This window comes from Apteryx rowi, unplaced genomic scaffold (genome assembly GCF_003343035.1).
Source record: "Apteryx rowi isolate R43461 unplaced genomic scaffold, aptRow1 scaffold_324, whole genome shotgun sequence".
Lineage (NCBI taxonomy): Eukaryota > Metazoa > Chordata > Aves > Apterygiformes > Apterygidae > Apteryx > Apteryx rowi.
The window spans coordinates 331,241-350,813 of NW_020449686.1; the positions used below are offsets into that span (position 1 = coordinate 331,241).

The 19,573-nt window shown below is 36.4% G+C and overlaps 1 protein-coding gene across 19 annotated transcripts in view; it reads right to left on the reverse strand.

Moving 5' to 3' along the window:
• The window catches only part of BCAS3 (BCAS3, microtubule associated cell migration factor), a 385,039-nt gene that overhangs the window by 318,244 nt on the left and 47,222 nt on the right, over window positions 1-19,573 (reverse strand). For all 19 annotated transcript variants that reach the window (XM_026071332.1, XM_026071331.1, XM_026071350.1 and 16 more), the window contains 2 exons: window positions 10,400-10,507; window positions 6,169-6,245 (listed from right to left, as the gene is read on the reverse strand). In XM_026071332.1, the coding sequence (XP_025927117.1) occupies window positions 6,169-6,245; window positions 10,400-10,507 (185 nt within the window). The remainder of the gene's footprint in view (window positions 1-6,168; window positions 6,246-10,399; window positions 10,508-19,573) is intronic.

The window sequence follows — 19,573 nt, forward strand, 5'->3', positions numbered from 1 at the left end:
TCAATAATTTTTTTCTAGGTCTTATGGAATATATAGCACTCTGTAGAAAATAATTTTGTAATTTCACTACTAAGTATTGCAATCCAAAGCAGCCTGAAAAAAGACCCATGACAAAGAGCATAGAAAGGGTATTTAAAATAAATAATGGATAGAGTGATACTGTTGTTGCAGAAGCATTGTTTATTTCAAGATCATATAAGTTGTTTTATCTAATATTTCTTGTTTGTTTTTTAGCGTCACCAAGCAAATCAAATTTATTTGTTTATAAATTGTATAAAGTAATATTGTTTATAAATTCCTTTGGGTTCCTTCTAGATGAAAGGCCCTATATAAATGTTACTACTCTCGCAGTCACATACTTTCCAAAACTCTTCTATTGTTCTTGCGCTTCCTTCTGCTTAAGTATCACCCATAAAAACTGAGCAAAAGAGCAAACCAGCCGGATGCACCCTACTGCGAAACCATGTTTGCCATCTAGGGATCTTTTTTTTTTTTTCTCTCCTCCCTTTCAATCCTTGCAGCACTTTCACTACCAAACACTAAAAAAGTCCAGAAATAAAGCGAAAAAGTAAGTCCACAAATGCTCCACATACTGTCCTCACCCCTCTTCACAGGGCAATATTTGTAATATGTGTTATGTTCACAGCAGCCTCAGCGCTGCAACGTAGCAGTGAGCGATCCTGGCATGGGAGAATTCCCTCGCACAGACTCAAGGCAGGACCAGTTCTTTTTTTTTTTTTTTTTTTTTTTTTTTTTTTTTTTTTTATATACTTTATTTCTATAGAAACCTCTTCTTCCTTTCAATTCTGTCGTGGCATTTTTGAGTATTTTATTGTTAGTGCTCAGGTTTAAGACCAGTGCCAGTGCTTTCACTATAGACAACTGTGGCCTTTAATGCTCATTAAGCTTGGTTGATCAAATTAACACAAATTTTACTGATTTCAGGACATACTATGCTTTAATCTTGAGGCTTCCGCCCCCAACCCCTCAGACAATTGGACAGTGATAAATAATAATGTTACTATAGAGGTTATTGTTCCTGTACAGTACAATGTGAATAAAATTGCTTTGTTTTGGCCTTTAACATTTAGAATTTGGGGGTTATTTTGCTAAAAGTAACTTATGCAGAAGCAAACAGCATTTCCTGTTCTATATAAAGTTTTTAAATTTGTCAAAAACAGGACATATGGATATAAATCTTGGGTGTGAATGTCTCATTTCTGTCTTTATGCAATTTTTCTGTAATATTTACACTTTCCTGACATATAGTAAAATACCCTGCAAACAAAGACATTTGTTTTCATACATCTTCCACCTTGTCATAAAGGCTTTTTCAAAAAGTAGCCTAATTATCCTGTAAGTGATACACTGATTACCAGAGTCAAAAAAAAAAAAAAAAAAAAAAAAAGAAGCTCTTGTAAACAACATTGTTAAAAAGTAAAAAGCAAGATCAAATCAGCGTTTCTCACAGAAGGCAGTTACAAAGTACATGAAGTTCTCCTTTATTTATTTATTTTTATATATACACGTGCACACACGTATGTTACTGACATAGAAACTACTAATAGCCTGTGGACAATTCACAGGAATGTACTTGGCTTCTCTCCACTGATCAAGAAGTCATTGTGAAACAAGAGTTTTCTTCCCACCTGCATTAAGGACTTTCAATCTGAACCGACAGTCTCCCTCCACGGACACAGGAATCCTATCAATTATTATACCATGTGGGATACGCAGGGTAAATACCACTTACTGATCACAGTTGAGAAGGGAATCGTACATTCTTCAAGAAGCTCTGCTTATAACTCTTTGGGCATTAAACTTTTTCACGAGACATCTAGAGTTTTTACTTCAAAGGAAAGAGATCAAACTGTTCTCTACGTGGCAATCAGGGAAAAGGCATTCCAGCAAAGCTAACAAAAACGCACAAAAAAGCCTAGATGATTTCCAGATCAGACCTGTGACAAACTGAAACCCTCATTCTATTTCTTGTATGTGAACATCAGTGAAGATAGGACTACAACAGCCGAATTACAGATTAGAGAGTCAAACGCTGTTTTTTCTTATTTTGAGAGGTGCAGGTGGGGTGCATTTAACATATACTGAATAATTTTTGGCATGTGGTTAGGCAAAAGTCTTTTGAGACTTTATATACAATAAAGTACTCTGACTAAAATCTGGAAAATTACCTCTTAAGGCTCTAGCTGTACAGCATCAATAGAAATGTGGTGCCAGCTAATGGCTGCAATAACTGTCTTCATCCCTAGAGAATAATGGATGGAGAATATATCAATACAAGAAGTGGAAGGGCCAGAGAAACTGAGCAGGCACTAGTTATCAGACACAAAGATGATGCCACATGCATGATGTTATCTGTGATAATCTTTACTTAGGGCCTTGGGGGTGGGAAGGATATTCTTTATAGAGAAGAAAGTGTCCATCAGGCCATATTCATAATCATCAATGTTCACTAAGTAAGCATTTTTGGGGAAGGGTTGTGGGAACGCTGATGGAATAGAAATCAATGAAATTCAGCTTTTTTTTGCATCTATTCTTTACAGAACAAAGCAGGAAAAAAGCCTGTACATCACTTTAGGTTTTGATCTCTCAATCAGATGCAGCATTAAGAAAAAAGGTCTGAAGGAAATCTTACATTAACCAGAGTAAAACTCTTAACAATTTAAAACTCTACACCTTTACATTCACAGCTACCAGGAGAAACATTTTTATTACAAGTATCAAATAAATTTGTCAGGCTTGGCCACATAAGCACTTCAAACAGCAAATTCACAACCTATACTGTTTTGTTTTCCCCTTGACGCAAGTCTTTTCTTAATGAAACCGAGTTGATCCAAAGGCAGGCACAGCGAAGAACAGACTGCCACGTGACAGCAACAGGCACGAGCTCTCTGCACACCGATGGCATGCCTTTCCTGAGCTGCCGGGGAAGTAAGACAGCCTCACAGGATGCATTAGTGGATATATAGGATAGAGATGTAAAAGTAGTTTTTCTGTGACTATCCACACTACATTTTTAGGAGTTTAAACACCTGCCTTAAATTCACACACCAAGACTGGAGCACCTGTATAGTGAGTTTTTGTTATGAAAGGAACAAGTAAAATGTGCTGGCTCTCTGCCACTCAAGTAAAATCAGCGCATTTGCATCTAATTACATGAAGAACCTCCCCGCCGCCACCCCCACCCCAAAGGAAGATTACTACTGTCTCAAATTTGCACTGTTTGCACTAGCTCAAAAAAAAAAAATATATATATATATATATATCAATCAGGAAACGCAAGAGTTAAACATTCCAACAGTAGCACAAACTCGACCATGTTCTACATCCTGACTATTTTATGGTATATTTGTCACAACAATATATTAAGCTACACAATCAACCACAAAAACAAAAACAGAAAGACAAATACTACTCATGTGTAACACAGCTGCATTAGCATAGTTGAGGAACACCAAACTTCAGAATTCCTAACGCTGCTTTTAATTGTATGTTCTGCATTTAATTTCCATGTATGAATAGTCAACAAAATGGACAAGTGCTTCTGCTTAATTATGTCTGCATTTAAGCTGTCTCAATGAGGTTCGAAAGCTTACACTCCACTAAGTAGATACAGATGGGAGATATGATTTCCCGTATTATCACCAAGTCTTTTTTCGCAAACCTGTCTTTTTTTCCTCTTTTTCCAGTGGTTTACACTGTCACAGAAATGTCTTCAAAGCATTAGCGATCCTAATTTCATATTTTTGGCCCTCTATGCCATTACTTCTGACCAAAAGCAGCTGAATGACACAGCTGAGAATATTCTTTATGAAGAAAAATTCTCTAGGAAGCCCCCGGGATTCTCACTGTCACACTCCAACTGAGGTGTATCGGGATGGGTCCACAGTCATGATGGGATGTAGTCTGACCATTTTGCAGAGCAGGGATGCTCCAATAATAGGAAAAAAAGAGGTCTATAAGACCTTTGCCAAGCTTCCTTTTCAGAGATTTCTACTTTCCCAATTGAAACCGACATTTCCCTTTCCTAAATTAAAGCAAAATAATAGACAGGAGTCCAGTTGCTGGCCAGTTGGCTGATCGTCAGAAACCAAAGTAGCTAACTAGGTAGCTCATTTACATCAAATTTCAAAGAGTTCACACATTAGAATAATTTAACACTTTAAAAATGTACCGTCAGGTCTAGAAGATTTCAGTCCATACAAAACCTGAAAGCTAAGACAAGAGCCCTACTGCAGCCTTCAACATGCCAGAGCATTATACCCACTTGACAGCATAAGCCATTAAGTGAAACAACAGAGCTTCAAAATCCTCGGGACAACTAGCTAGCCACCAGCACAGGTCCAAGAAACTCGTTCATCTAGAAGAGCAGCACACTGTTTTTACCCAGTCACCCCTCCGTCACCGGCCACAGGCAAGCAGGGCTGGTGGGAGGGTGGCAGTGACGCCAGCAGCAGCTCCAGCCGTTGGCTGGGTTACGCAGCATTTTCAAACACCTAACCCAAAGTGAGTAATATCTTTAGCTGAGTTTTGGAACCCCAGAGCTAGAACAGAGGTTGAGAACATTTTGAGTATCTGCAAAAGCTTCATTTTTATTGTCTTTAAATTCCACATCTGTTTCACAAAAATGCACCGAAAACTTAAAGTTACAGTCAGGAGCAGGATATCCCTGTTCCGCAAAATACAGTTCAGCCAATTTTTAAAAACAAATTTCAGTATCTTTTTTCTTTGCAAATAACTGGAATTAGAATAGCACAAGGATTGACAAAATACACACTTAATGGAGACTCTTAAATTTTTGACCTAAAATAAAGCAAGACTTGTTCCCTGATTCTCTTTGGTGGAATAAAAAGGAAGATTAACGGGGAAAAAAAAAAAAAAAACAACAAGTCTTCCCCCATTTGGTTGTCTTTACTGAACGCTAGGAGATTCTTAGGTATCTTATGTCCATGTATAGGAAGAAACTGACACCTATTGGCAACTTTAATATTACTGCATAATGGTGCTTTTCTTCAAAGTATTGTAAGAAATAGCTTCTTATATAGATTTTTCTTTAAATACACAGGTAATATAGAAAGATAATTTAGAACTTTTCCTATTGTGACTGAAAATACACCCAGGAAGTTTCAGCTTTTCCTTGTTAACAATAAAACTCCAATACTTCCAAAGTAGATTATGATCTCTCAGTAATCTAGAGATTTTAAGACGCTATCCTAATGAATGAACACTAGCACTGGTCATTAGCCACTTGGAGAGATTACATTTTCAATTTTCTGGGGTTAATAATTTCCTGGCATTCAGTATTACATAGCCAACACACACAGTCTTGGGAGCAGATAAACTGCATCCTAATCCTAACTACATCCAGCAACAAGTCAGAGCAAAAGCAGTAGGAAACTACCATCTTTCCCTAGAAGGATGTGAATTATTGCATTACGGATGTTAGCGCAGCAGACAAAGGGACACTTGCAGTAGAGGAACAGCTTTTGGAGAGCACCTTGCCTGCTACAATCAGTTGCCTCCTACTGAGAGGCAAGCAGGGAGGGATGAAGGGGAGTCACCAGCAAACAGTTCCTGCATGCTCAAGATATAGCACCTGCAGACAAATACCTCTTTTGCTGCTATAACACATCACTGACCCGCTTGAGCTTTGGGGACTGCTAAACCAGGGAGAAATTAAAGAACAAATGTACCTGGGACTAAGGAACAACAAAAAAATAAAAAGTGTGCAGATCACTGTCAATCTGTTTTCAAACTGTTGATTATGCAAACAACCCAAAACTCAAAATACAGTCTTCGTATTTCTGTAAAATAAACAAAAGAATATTTGAACTACCTAGGGGTGTCAATGTAAGCGTTCTTCACAGCAAATGAGAAATTAACTACAGCAACAAGAGATGTGCAAAGAGTCACAGATTCACAGAGTAACAGAACCTCAATGTTTTGTTTTTTTTAAGCAACAGATTTCCTGAAACTCCAAATGAAGTCATGGAGATGAGCAGATGCTTTGGAGATACAAAAAGTCAAATACTTGCTGCTGCATCATTTCTGGCATGCAACTTCATTCTGCTGACAACTGAAAAAAAATCTGTTTTATGTCACTCCACCTACTCACTAGAGCAAAAAGATCAAACACAACATTATACATACTTGTAACGAAGAATTTTTTGGTGAAAGTACAGCTGTCAAAGGCGGCAATTTTCTCTTGCAAGACTACAACGAGTATCCTGAAAACACAGAAATGGAACATGTACTTTAAACATTAAATGCATTGGTTTAAAGATTCAATATCTAAATGTAATTATTTCAAAAGCATCAATATAATTTCTAGGGTGATAAACTGCCAGGTTTCCAATACATGGCAGTTATTGAGGATTCTCTCTCATCCCAACCACATAACCTTCATTTCAGGAAGTACACAGATCTGATACAGAACAACATAGCATATTTATGATATACCTCCTGCAGTAAAAGCTCCATTAAAAAGAAAGAGAATGGAATTGCAAGGATCCTCAATTACCTTCACTGACTCAAATAACAATCAAATCAACAATCGGTAGAACACAAGCTAAATTTGAAATAATCCTATTGCCAATCTCTTCGCAAATTTATTAAACCATCAGTTTCTTATTTACTAAAAGCAGCACATCGGCACAGAAATAAAGCTGAGAGAAAGAGGATTTGTGTCAATTAGTGAAAGTCACAGGTGTATGTTTATACACTCACTCACATGCATACACACTCTTATAAAATCTCTTCATTAGTTGAAAGACATTAACAGAACAAAAGCCACATGATAACTATGCATGAACCAATACTGTCGAAGCCCAAGATGCAAACTTGGCAAGTGTAACATTCTGAAAGCTTTAATACCAAAATACGTCTTTTCCTATAATAACGGCTTCCCAAAACAATGTCCTTAAACTCTAGAAAGCACCACATTGGGAAGCTGACCAACGAACAGATAAAATCTACTGATTATCTGCAACCCCAGCAATACAACATAATTAATAAAAATCTGATTATTCTCTTATAAGGAAGAATATGAGATATGAGACAGGTTTTTTTTTATTAGCTGACAAAATGGAGCATTATCAAACTTTGTTCTAATAATTTTAATTGGAAAGGTATGTTGTGTCAAAAAATGAATAGTATCTCTCAGTGACTAAAATAGGTACCTATACTTTATCTGAAAATGAAGATCCTTAGAAAATCACTGATATCTGCATATTACAGTAGAACAACATTTAAGAAGATGCTGAACCACAGGAGTCTCCATGTACATCCTTGGTAAAGAATGGTGGTGATCTCCCATCAGTTTGAAAAATCAACTATTAACTTCTGCTCTTTATTTCCTATTTTTAACTATTTAGCCACAAGAAAACCTCTTTCTTATACCATAAAACCTTAAAGCCTGTAAGAGTCTTTGGTGAAGGAATATACTAAAAATTAAAATAAATTAAAATAAAATAAAAAACCCTTACCCACATGCTTGCTGGTGTTTTCAGATAATACAAATAATTTTGAGTTATGATTTCCCTCTAGAAAAGTTATATTAATACTCTAATATGCATGATTTATCTTTGTGCCCACCATTCTTTTTTGCTCTTTGCTATAATTTTTTACCAACACATTTGCTAAATTATTTAGACTTGCACCTGTAGCTCCCAGGATGACTGGGGAAGCAGTTTCACAGGGCTGCTGTAACGACAGCCACTTTCCATTTGTTCAGCCTAGAAGCTGATTTACGCGCTACGCCACGCTCTGCATCTTCAGGTCCTTCAGAACTCTTTAGCTATAACAGCTCGCCCTGGCACGTGGTCACTGTGCTGTTTATCAGTCTGCCTCTAACTAAAAACAAGGAGAAGCACGAATTCTTGGAAGGAAGGAAGAAATCAAGGGTCAACTTTGCACAAGCGTCTTTCATATTCATAGATTTACCGTGCTAGAACCAGGGAGCACATGGCCGCTCCCACAGCAGCAACTCACCAGAAGAAAGGGGAGGAAAACGTAACTCAAGAGGGATTCAGATGTACTAAGTCACAAAAGAAATTAATGTAGGATTTCTTGTTTGTTTGTAGTTCTTATCACAGAAAAGATGCTTCCCACCTCCCCTCTTCCAATTTATAAGTCCCAATTTTTAAAAGCAGACAACTCTGCATATGTATAAATTAGTATCAGTTTCAGACAAAAATAATAGTTTTAGTTACAAAGTATCTTTGAATTGCTCAAGTTTAAGGAGAGAAAAATAAAAGAAACCTATCAATTCTAAGTAACTTCTTCCAGAAGGCTCAAAAGAAAATTAACCAGTCAATAACGGAAACACTTTGGATGCATGTGCAAGTTTAACGTATATATAGAAAACTTATGTATATTTGACTGTAATACATCCCAATCCTGTAGATTTGTTTTCTACTCTTCGAACATGAACTGTCTTTCTGTATAAATGAAACCTACCAGATGGCTGATTTTGGAGTGTAAATACATAAATAATAAACACTTCTCCATTCTTCTGCAACTCAAGTTTTATTTTAATTTCAAATTTTGGACTCCATTTGTCTATGGTTAACGCACCATTAGTGCTACATTTGGCAGTTTAATGCATTTTCAATCTGAAATAGTGAACTTTCCTTGGATAACAACAGAATCTGATACATTCCAGGAAAGCAGCTACCCTGGATACAGCTTTGAAGTAGCTTTTCCATTTTTACCACTTCGGAAAAGAAACATTAGCACCTGGAAAGACTTTTTAGTTGGGAGAGACTTTGAATGATGATTTGCCTTTTGACTGTTTTTACAATTGGATTTTTCTTCTGCTAGGAGGCCAGGCTGGAAAGATTTACTATCATCACACTGTACAGATAAGTACTGAACTCCTTCTGGCAGGCTTTTAAAGGAACAATGACCTCTTCCATGACATAATTTTCACCAACTCAACTACTTCAGTGAAATTATTTTTTGATGTAAGGATCAAACTCACATCCTATGATAATCAGTTTGACTGGGAATAACAAGCACTACCACCCTTTACTTCTTTGAAGACATTTACACCACCAAAATATTCTCCTCATTAATAAGTTAGCTGTGGTATTAAAGTTGTTTGTTCTGTAGCACTAATTTTCTTCTGTAACTTGTACTTAACTTGATTTAGACATTAGTGTTTAGGTTTTGATTGTCCAACGATAGACAAATGTCTGTAACAAAATATTTGTGGCTTCTAGGCTTTTAATCCTTTTTTTTTTTTTTTTTTTAAATCTCCAACCCTACTAACATCCTTTAGTTACATGAGTTTTATACATGCTCACATTCTTGTCAGTTCTTAACATAAAACATGCTATCTACTGCCACACAAAATAGGCACTTTTTTGTTGTTGTTTTTTAATTACTCATGTCATTTTGGCACTTTCCTTACTGAAGGACCATCAATTCCAGCAAACAAATACATATTGTCAAGGAAATGCGGCAACTTTTCCACTTTCCAATCTCCACCTTTAACAGAAGAATTGTATTCCACAACTTCCATAAGATACGTCGACACATATAAGGACAAATAACAACAATAATAGGTTGGGAGGAAGAATCAGAGTAGGCAGCACGGTCACGGTCTCCAGTCAAAGTCACTGCATGAGATTCTCTCATTAGAGTTAACAAGGATCATCAATATCCTCATGTAGAAGAGGGAACCTGGGTTTTCTGTTCTCTCTTAAAAAGATGCAGTAAACTACAAGCATATTAAGTTTTGTGTGTCTTGGAGAGATGACAGCCTGAAGTCAATTCAGAAAAATTTAAACCTCTGATTCTGTTGAAACAAGGTATTTAAAACCTGATGCTCAGCCTTCTAAGACATTTTCTCTCAGAAATTAGGTGAAGTTATTCCAACTAGGAGATACTGCTTTGTTATTTGACTCACAGGAACATTATTTCCCATAGAGCACTGAGCACACGTTCAGGTTTTTGGTGTGCAGCAAGGCAAGGTATCTGACAGAACAAGGAATACGAGGAAGAGACATAAACTCTATAGTCCTAATCAGACACTGAGTTGCACAACCATGACTACCTTATTTAAAATACCTATGGCTCCATTTCTCCATCTATAGATAGAGAGAGAGGATACCACTGATCCCAGCTTACCCTCATCACAATTCAGAGAAGCTTAAATGATTTCATGTACAAAACTTCTGAGATTCTCAAGTGAAATCCATTGTAAAAGCGTGCTGTCATATCTCAAACTGAAACGCTACTTGAGAAGTGGAGAACCCAAGCTATGCTTACAGCAAAGTTAAATGAATAAAATCAGCGAATGCCAGACACCAGAAATCATAGTTGTTACTGAAATTTTACATGTTCTAACACAGGAAGAGTATAGATTGGACATCCTTACCTTTTATTGCAATGCAGATCATAAATAGGAGTTTTGAACTGTATGGATTTGACCATCTCTCCTGTTCGCAAAGAGTATAGGTCTACACAACAGTAAGGTGGACTTGTGCTAAAATGAAGAAAAAACATATAATTTCAATGGGAAAAATTAAAAAGAAATTGTCCAACACATTTCTGTAGTCACAAAATCAACTTTAATCTCCTTCATGCACAGACAAATTGAAAAAGAAAAAAATTATAACAAAAGGAAAAAAAGAGTAGAAAAAGTCTTTTTGTAATCTTATTTTTAAATTACTTCAGCAGGACAAAGCAAGCCTACCTAGCACATTAAATGAAAAAATCCAGCAATACAACCAGAATGTTGGAGAACAAAGGGTCAACAGAAGCCTTCTACATTTGGAGAAGGCATGATTACATACTGAATTATGATATTCGCAATGGTCAGGAACCTGTTCTGAGCAACCATTAATCAAACCCTTACTTTCCTTTGTACCAAAATAAGGCTTTAGAAAGCAGATCTGACCAGCAAACAAATCATTTGACAAGTACGAAGCTTCAGAGTATATGCTAGTCATTTAAAAAATGCTTTGCAGAGTAACCACTTTCGTAAAGCGAGTGCTTACCACCCTATACGCAACAGCTGAATCATGACAGTGTATTTGATACAGACACATTATACAGACTTAACGTTATATCTTTGATGAACTTGTTTGAGCTACAGATCTTTTCAACTGCTTTGTGTCACTTTTATCATTTTAATATAAATAAAGCTCTAAGGCCATTTCTTAACAAAAAGGCATGCTTTTTTTTGAGAGGAAGAAAGCGCCGAGTGCTCCGATAGGGTTGAGGAAGGTAGTGGTGGAAACCATTTTACAAGCTGAGGAGAGCCTTTGATGTGGCAGTTCTTTTCCATAACACCTTTTTCCCCTCCAAGAACGCATTAAAATGTTGGCTACTTTTAGGTCAACGAATATGAAGCAGCACAAGTTGCCAGCTGTACAAACATATACTAAGTATTGGTAAAGGAGGGTGTTTCCCCTTGCCCCATCTGCTTTATTTTATAGAGTTTAACACAATTCCTGCCACAACACTTGCTTGTCTTTTGGATTGCTCAAGCTGTTCAAGAATTTTCAGGAAAACTGGAGTACAACTGCCAACTGTTTATCGCAAATGTCTCATCATAATAAAATGGTTTATACAACATGCACACAGCAGAGAAACAATATAAAATAGATGCACAAAAAGACAACAGTCAAAGAAATAACAGAAAAAATAAGTTGGACATTTTGCCTACAGAAACTCTTCCCAAAATATACATTTTTATAGGCACATACTGAGGCTAATAACTAGAGGGTGCTATTTATTATTTTAAGCACTTCAAAGACCCTTCAAAAAGCACTTTAAAAGCAGTGAGGTTCAAGTCCAGTTACCTTATATTAGCAGCCCATTGCTGCTAGAAAAGGCAGAAAACCACAGAATGGTCCATCTATAAACTTCTTTTGATTATATGTATTTATTACCTAAAGGAAATTATTTTCATAGATGGATACAACAGATTCTTATTTCACAACAGAAGTCACAAAAGCCAATACAGCTAACATTATATTAGCATATATGGAAATAGCAAGGGTATCGGTTAAGCCCACGTTGAAGGTAATGGCGCCATTTTGACCGTTTGACTTGACATTTACACAGCCTCATGACCCATCTTCTCAACACTAAGGATGCTAAGAGTAACAAACTAAAATACGGCTCAGGCCAAAGCATGCTTTCTCGGGGGAAAAGGGTAACAGAAATAAACATGTTTAAGAACAAGGCAAAATCTGATGCCCCGACAGAGAACATTTTAAGCTTCAAGAGCGTGCAGCTTCTACATATCACACCAACAGAATTTTGGGTAACACTCTTGTCACTCAACTGAATAATTTGTATGTCGTAACTTTATTTTGGCCAATTGTGAGAAGAACATGCTACCAATACTTTTGTAAGCAGCATTGGCTAAAAACAAATAACTTTTGAATTCCAGTGCTAATAATAAAGTAGTAGTATGGATTGGGTCAAAAGTACTTGCTCCAATTCAAAGTCCTCCCTCCATACCCTATCTTTCGTTTAATTCCATGGAACATGGCAGTCTACGATCAGAAAGTGATATGCAAGTTATTTATTTATCAGATAAATATAAAGTGAAGGCCGAGTGTATTTTAGGATGGTCCTAGGACCCAATTAGGAGAAACAAGTGGCAATAGATAAAAAAAGTCATACTTGTACTCCTTTCTTGCTCCATAAAGCTTGTGTTCCCAGCTGCACAGAGACTCAGCAGTAACATGAGTCTTCAGACAGCTGAGGACACTTTCCTGGGAAAGTCCCGCTTCATGGCTAAGTGCTGCATCCACAAACTATGACATAAAAGGGTGGAAACACAAGTGCCTGCTCTTTTTTGGCAATCTTTCCAAAGTGTGTGGGGGGGGGGGGGGGGAAAAAGAAAAGAAAAGGTCTCAAGCACCAGAAAGACTTCTCCTTTTAGCATTTCCTTCTGGTTATTTTAATCCTCTCCCTGTTCAAAGCAATAGTTCTTATGAACCTCATTTGCTACTGAGTACTATCCATTCATTAGATATAGAAACATTAATTGAATTAGCCTAATTTCAATTTATAAATTCTACTCTAAAAGCTGTGTACCTTAATGAGGAATGATACAGGGCTGATATCCATAATGTCAAGTTCTTTTTTTGATCAGGCCTTAGTAACAACTTGATAACATGTTCTTTGGGNAGGAATTTCATTTCATTGTTGAACAGAATACCATACAGCAAGGGTTCTCTTGCACTGGAGAATTTGATTTAATTTCCAAAGACATTATTTTTCAACCCTTCTCAAAGTATGAGCCTTTTGAATGATCTTTCTTTATGCTCTTTTATATCTCCTCAGCTTGCAGATCAATTCTCCCAAGGCAGAAGAATGAGGATTATGGACACAGATGCAAGCATTCATTTCTCTGCCATAGCAATTAAAAAACAGTAAGAGTACCCCGATTAGCCAAAAGAACTTGCAACCAGTTATAATAGCTATCCTTCCCTCCCCGATTTGGGTGCAGTGCTGCCTACAGCTCAGGTTGTGTGCTCCCATCCCTTCCTCCCACAGGCTCTCACATGCAATGGATTCTCTATCGACCCATTTCAGCACACCAAACCAGCAGCAGAGAAGTAACACTTCCTTCCTCTCTCCTCCAAAGGGAATTCTCCCCCAGGTTAGCTCACCAAAGGGCTTGGAGAAAGGTCTAACAAACATGAAAGGAAGAAAGGAAGTAGAAACATGAATCAGCCAGCAAAAGATGTGGAGTAGGGCTGCAAAAGCTAGAACTGGCTTGCCACCACAGAGCTGCAGCATAGTGCGGCTTTTTCTAACGCTTTATCACCTCCGCTGAAATTTTCATAATTCCCAATCTTCTTCAAACATGGAATTCTATGACTCAGGTCATAGAAATAATCAGATTCAATTACAGTAATCTCTTATAGTTTAAAAATCTAGACCCAATTTTAAATCCTAGGTAAGGCTTTTAAATTCTAGACCTCTCAACTCCTTTGAACTCATTATTTAAGAATGACTCTGAACCCAAGGCTGCTAAGAGGAAAATAAGATGAATGTTTCATCTGCTTCCATATCATTTATACTACATACATCATTTTATTACTCTATGAATGTAAGGAAAATAAAATAAGAAGACTTCTAGTTAAAGAAGCAGCTTTTCTTCTGATAAACTAAAGTACTGAAGGTTCATGCAAGTCTTGTTGGTGAGAAAGGCTCTGACCGTATTTCAGTGTACCAATGATGGCTATGCAAAGGGGAGAGATTAGGACAGGAATGTGAAAATGCTGCTTTTTGCAGTTTAATCACAACAGTAAGCCTGTCAAATAAAATTCTTGCAAATTACTCTCATAGCTTATCAGCAAATTTTTGTTATATATCCTGATTATTAAAATAGCTTCTTAATGCAGAGATATCAACTGAAATTTTAAAGATTATGGGCATAAATTCAACCAACTACTTCAACATGTTGACAATAGTAAATATAAAATATACAATTATACTGAGGCTCTTGTATCTTTTTTCATTTGACTGTTGCAAAATGGAGATAGAAGAAAAAATAACAGATGCCTTGTACAGCTGGCACTTGAATACATCTGTGTGTATGCATCACAACAGAACTACCATCTCTTCACAGATTTGTTAGCAAAGAATCACCCAATTTATAAAAGCTGTGTAAAATGTTTGCATACAGACACAAATAAACTGCACAAAACACACACACTTTTTATATGAAGAAAAGGAGAAGACTGATAGAACCAACATGAGGCCATAATTTTCTGTGCCTAGAAATATTTTATCCTGTATGCTTAGAAGGAAAGTGTTTATTTCCTTCCCTGCTACCTCTGCCATGTGATGAACATCCCACTCAGAGAATGGACATCAGTTACCGAACTGTCTCCTGAACACGGGGGTGGCGGGAATCCTCCAGTCACTACGTAACGACTTTCCTAATGTGCAAGACAGTTTTGTGTGTGGCGGGGGGAAATGCAAGAAAGGTCTATTGATCAGCATACTTATGACATGAATGTATGGTTAAAAAGTCTTTTATTTAATCAGTATTCCAGTTTTTATACTTTCAGGTATTATCTGGCAAGTTATTTAAATAATATTCAACAATATACAGTCTGTGAAACTATATCCACGACAGTATACAGGAGTAGCCAATGAAGACGTCATTAAAAAAAAAAATCACAGAACTGTAAAATTCAGTAGCAGCCTAGTATAGGTTATATACATATATATGATGACCTCAATGGAGAGATGCCTGCTAACTTCAGAAGCTAGGTACAAAAAAAGATATGATTAAAATCACAGAAAATATCTGGCTAAATATAACTAATTTATCTTAAAGACTAAAACCATATTTTTTATTGCAGTAACTACAAAACACTACTTCCTAACAGCTAGAAAATGCTACTTCCAATTTTGCTTTTCTTACTCACATGAGTACTATTTGATATGAAAAGCAGAAAATCCACAAATTGGAATTACGTTCCCTGAGAAAAGTTAATTAAATTTAAACCTAAATTATGAGAAACTTTAAGCCTTCTAGCACTAATTATGTAGATCAGTAAGTCTAACGCACTCACTAAACAACCTTCAAACAGCAGATTATATATTTCCGGTCAAAGGCAATTCAACATTTATCAGATAGTCCTCCTATAATTATCACTAATTTACTTAAAAACAAAATTATTAATTAAAAAATCTGGCAACTTTTGTTTCAGGATTTGTCCGCTATCTTCAAATTTCTGCTTTACAACTAAAAAAAGCTCTTTTTTCCATTTCAGTGTTTTAAAATTAGGTCAGGTGACTTTCTTATTCTTCTATGTTGAAGTACAATTTCGTTTTCACCAATATAACCTTATGCTGTTTCCAAAAACACAACCATTAGAATATGTCTGTTACAATGCTGCATGTCCCGGGACTTACCTTCCATTCTAGTAAAGGTGGTAATTTTTGGCCAGTTAGTCATTAACTAGTACCACTCTTCATTATTCTACTATACTCCTCTCATGATGTTTTATTTGTTTATGTGCAAATTGCAATAGTCATTTTTTCAAGCCCAGCAGACTCAACATAGAAAATATGCATATTTTTTATTCTTGTGTCTTTAAAATAGAGGTAAATATATTAAAACTTATACCAAGATCATACTCAAAAGCCTAATTAGTACAGTGATCTTTTATTAGGCCTAGGTTTAACAATCTGTGGGAGTAACATTTATAGAAACATTTAATCTTTTTAAAAACTATTGGATGCCTTGAATGGAGTACCGCTTCAAAACCTGTTTTACAGCAGACAGCTTAATTCATCTTCAAGTCAAAAGGGACCATTACACCACCCAGGCTTCCTGCCTAATGCAGGTCATAAGTGTCACCTAGATAGCGATCCTTATACCTAGACCAAACGCACTGCAAGTATTTCAGCACTGACACTGAATAGCACGTCACAGGCACAAAACAGGAGAAAGATAAGTAACAGTAAATGTAAATGATCTATATAACAAATTACTAAGGAAAGATTAAAACAAAAACATAAAAAAACCCAAAACAAAACAACTATTCTACAAAGCACCAGCTTTACCAGTAAGTTACTGGTAGAGAAAAGGGTATTTCCTTAACCAACCAGGAGGACCACAACAGTGAGGAAAAAAAAAAAAAAACATAACAAGCTTCCAAACAGCAGTGCACTGGTTCTGCTCATCCAGTAACCTCTCTCTAGTTGTGGCCAGTCTCTGATGCTCTACAGAATGGCAAGAAAAGTGAAACAAAACCAGAGTACACATAATTAATTATATATTGGAAAAATTCCTAACCTGAGCCTTAACACAGGCAAGTTGAAGCATGAGATTTGATTACGATCTTTGTAGTAATATTCTTAGTGTATTGATACCACAAAGGCAATTCTCCTCAAGGCCCCTGCTTAGATTAATAGATTTCAGTAGTAGAAGGATCATCTTTTCTTTCCAGGCCATGTACATTCCAGAAGCTTAAAGGGTTTTTTTGTTGTTTTGTTTTTTTAATAACCAAGCAACCTAATCTTGTCTTAAAGTACTTTAAGCAACGATGAGTCCTCTATCATAAGTTGTTCCAACATTTAGATTATCTTATTTTAAGGAAATTACTTATTTCAAAATCGAATTTGTACACATTCTGCTTTTAACCATCAGCTCTTATGTCTGTGTCAACAACACAAAAAAGCTCACTGCATTCAGTTATCTTTTCCACATGCCAGTATGCACCCAAACCAATCCCTCATCTACAAAAAAATGGAAGAGTTAGGATTTTAAGTCTTATACTGTACTGCTTGTTTTCCAGCCCTAAAACATATTGGCAGTCCTGCTCCAAACTTTCTTCAGTATTGCAATAGTCTCACGTTCTTTCTGAAGAATGTATACCAGAATGAAAACTCCGCTCATAGAATTAGTAATTCTCTGTAAAGAAAACAAAATCATTTCTGTGTCTTGCCCATCCCCCCTTTTTTTAAGAAATCCAAGGATTGCATTAGTTTTTTTGAGAACACCACCGCAGAGAAAGCTTACACTAAGATTTTCCACTAGTTAGTGCCCTAAAATTCCCTGGCCTTGTGAGTCACAGCTTTCTACAATAAAAGCTTCAAAACTGAAGTTTGTAAGTAACTTTGTTACTTTCACTCATGATATTTAACAGATTCATTCAAAAATCAGGAAAAGCAGAGTAAGATTTCTGAGAAAGTGACACTTCCCAAAAATGTGCACATATCGGTAAAACACAAAGCAGCAGAGACATTTTAAGTGTACCACAAATTGCAAAAAGCATGGAAGCAGTTATTTTTAAATAAGAAAAAGCTGTACCAATCTTAGACATATGTTACTAAATCTAATCCCTTAAATACAAAAAAGGAAATTATTTGATATGGCATGAAAATATTTCTGTTAAATACCAATTGATACAAACTTCACTCTTGCATCTCGAAAAAGGTCAAAACAACACCTAGTGTTGATCCCTTATCTTCCAATGATAATGTTTAAAGACTGAATTTGTCATTTTCCCTTTCATGTTTTTAATTTCAAGGATAGCAGTATTTTGTCGCCATAATTCCATAAATAAGACTTCTACACCTTGAAGAAATGCCTAACTTAAAACAAGCGACTGGCTCGGGAAGAACTCGTTTCTGTCTCCACTCAAGTGGGGGTCAGAGAGAATCGGAGGCTTCACAGCGGTCTGTTGGTCCTGACAACTGCAAATCACTGAGAAAAACTATCAGAATCTTGTTTTTCTATCTGTACAATGCCATAAAAGCGTATCCTCAGATGAAAATATCTAGCTTTTACTACAAGGTATGGTAGTGGATAACCCTTTTCTGCTTACAGACAAATTTGTATCATCATAATTAGCTGCCCTATTATAAATTATAGAAAACAAATGTATTAAATAGATATGATGTAACATGGATACCTTAAGTCAGACAAAGTTATGTTCATTCTGTCTTTAGCAAAAGCAATTCTTACAGAAGTTAAATATCATTAAAAGACAAAACTTGTAACTAGATAAGTTACATTATCATATAATTACAAGCTTGGTAACAGTGTTCAAAGAATACCTAATGGTAATAGGACATCAAAATAAACTTATTGCAAATCAAGGAAATTCTTTTCCGTAATTTTCCAGATCTATCCTCACGTATAATTATTGTCTGCAAGTGTTTTAAAAATGTTCTACTCTGTCCTGTTCTATCCTTATACACAATTGCCTTTTCAAAGACAGTCAAATATATTTTTATATTCTATTAACTTCTTATAAATTTAAAGAGCTATGGCAAAAGATAAACCTGCCTTCAGCAAAAAAGTTTGCAACATTGTACCTTTGGAAGAGATGTAAGAACTGTTAATAAAAAGTCAGTTTTGTGCCAGCGAATTGCTATACTGTTCAGTCTCCAGAGGGATAACTAAGGTAATGATTGAACTTAGTATTAGAAATTCACTGATTGAGAGGGTAAAAATATTTTAGCGTCTCTTCTATCACAGAAGATTACAGGCCACAGTTTCCTCCATTGTATCTCTTCGTTAAATAAATAAATAAATAACCACCACCACCCCCATTTTCTCTACCTAATCTTCCCCACTGTTTTATCCCTATTCATCAGTTGATGGCTGATAGCTGCTGTCGAGTGTTGGACACACAGAGTCGCGTGAAGCTGTTCTAACGACCAGCTGTCAAGTGCTGCCTGCAAGTGGCAAGGCCAGTGCTGCCCTCCAGGAGATCAAGTGCATCCACTTACCACAACAGTGGAGCCTCCCGTACGTACGTACTGCACACACGCACCGTTCCAGCACCACCGAGAGCGCTGAGCACAGCAGCAGGAACCCACAAGACGCTTCACAAAAGCAAGAAAACCCTTAATTCAAAAGGCTTGTAATCCAGAGTCAGAGCAAAAACAGTAGAGGAAGAATACAGGTGGTGGGAAAAAAAGGAGACAGGGATGCATTAATAATGCAGCAAGATGTTTGAGTGCAATACTGAATACTGAGTAATCACCAGAGAGGACAGCACAACTTTAGTAGGCAATACAGAAGTCTCATACTTGGGAACAAAAGTTGCCAGCC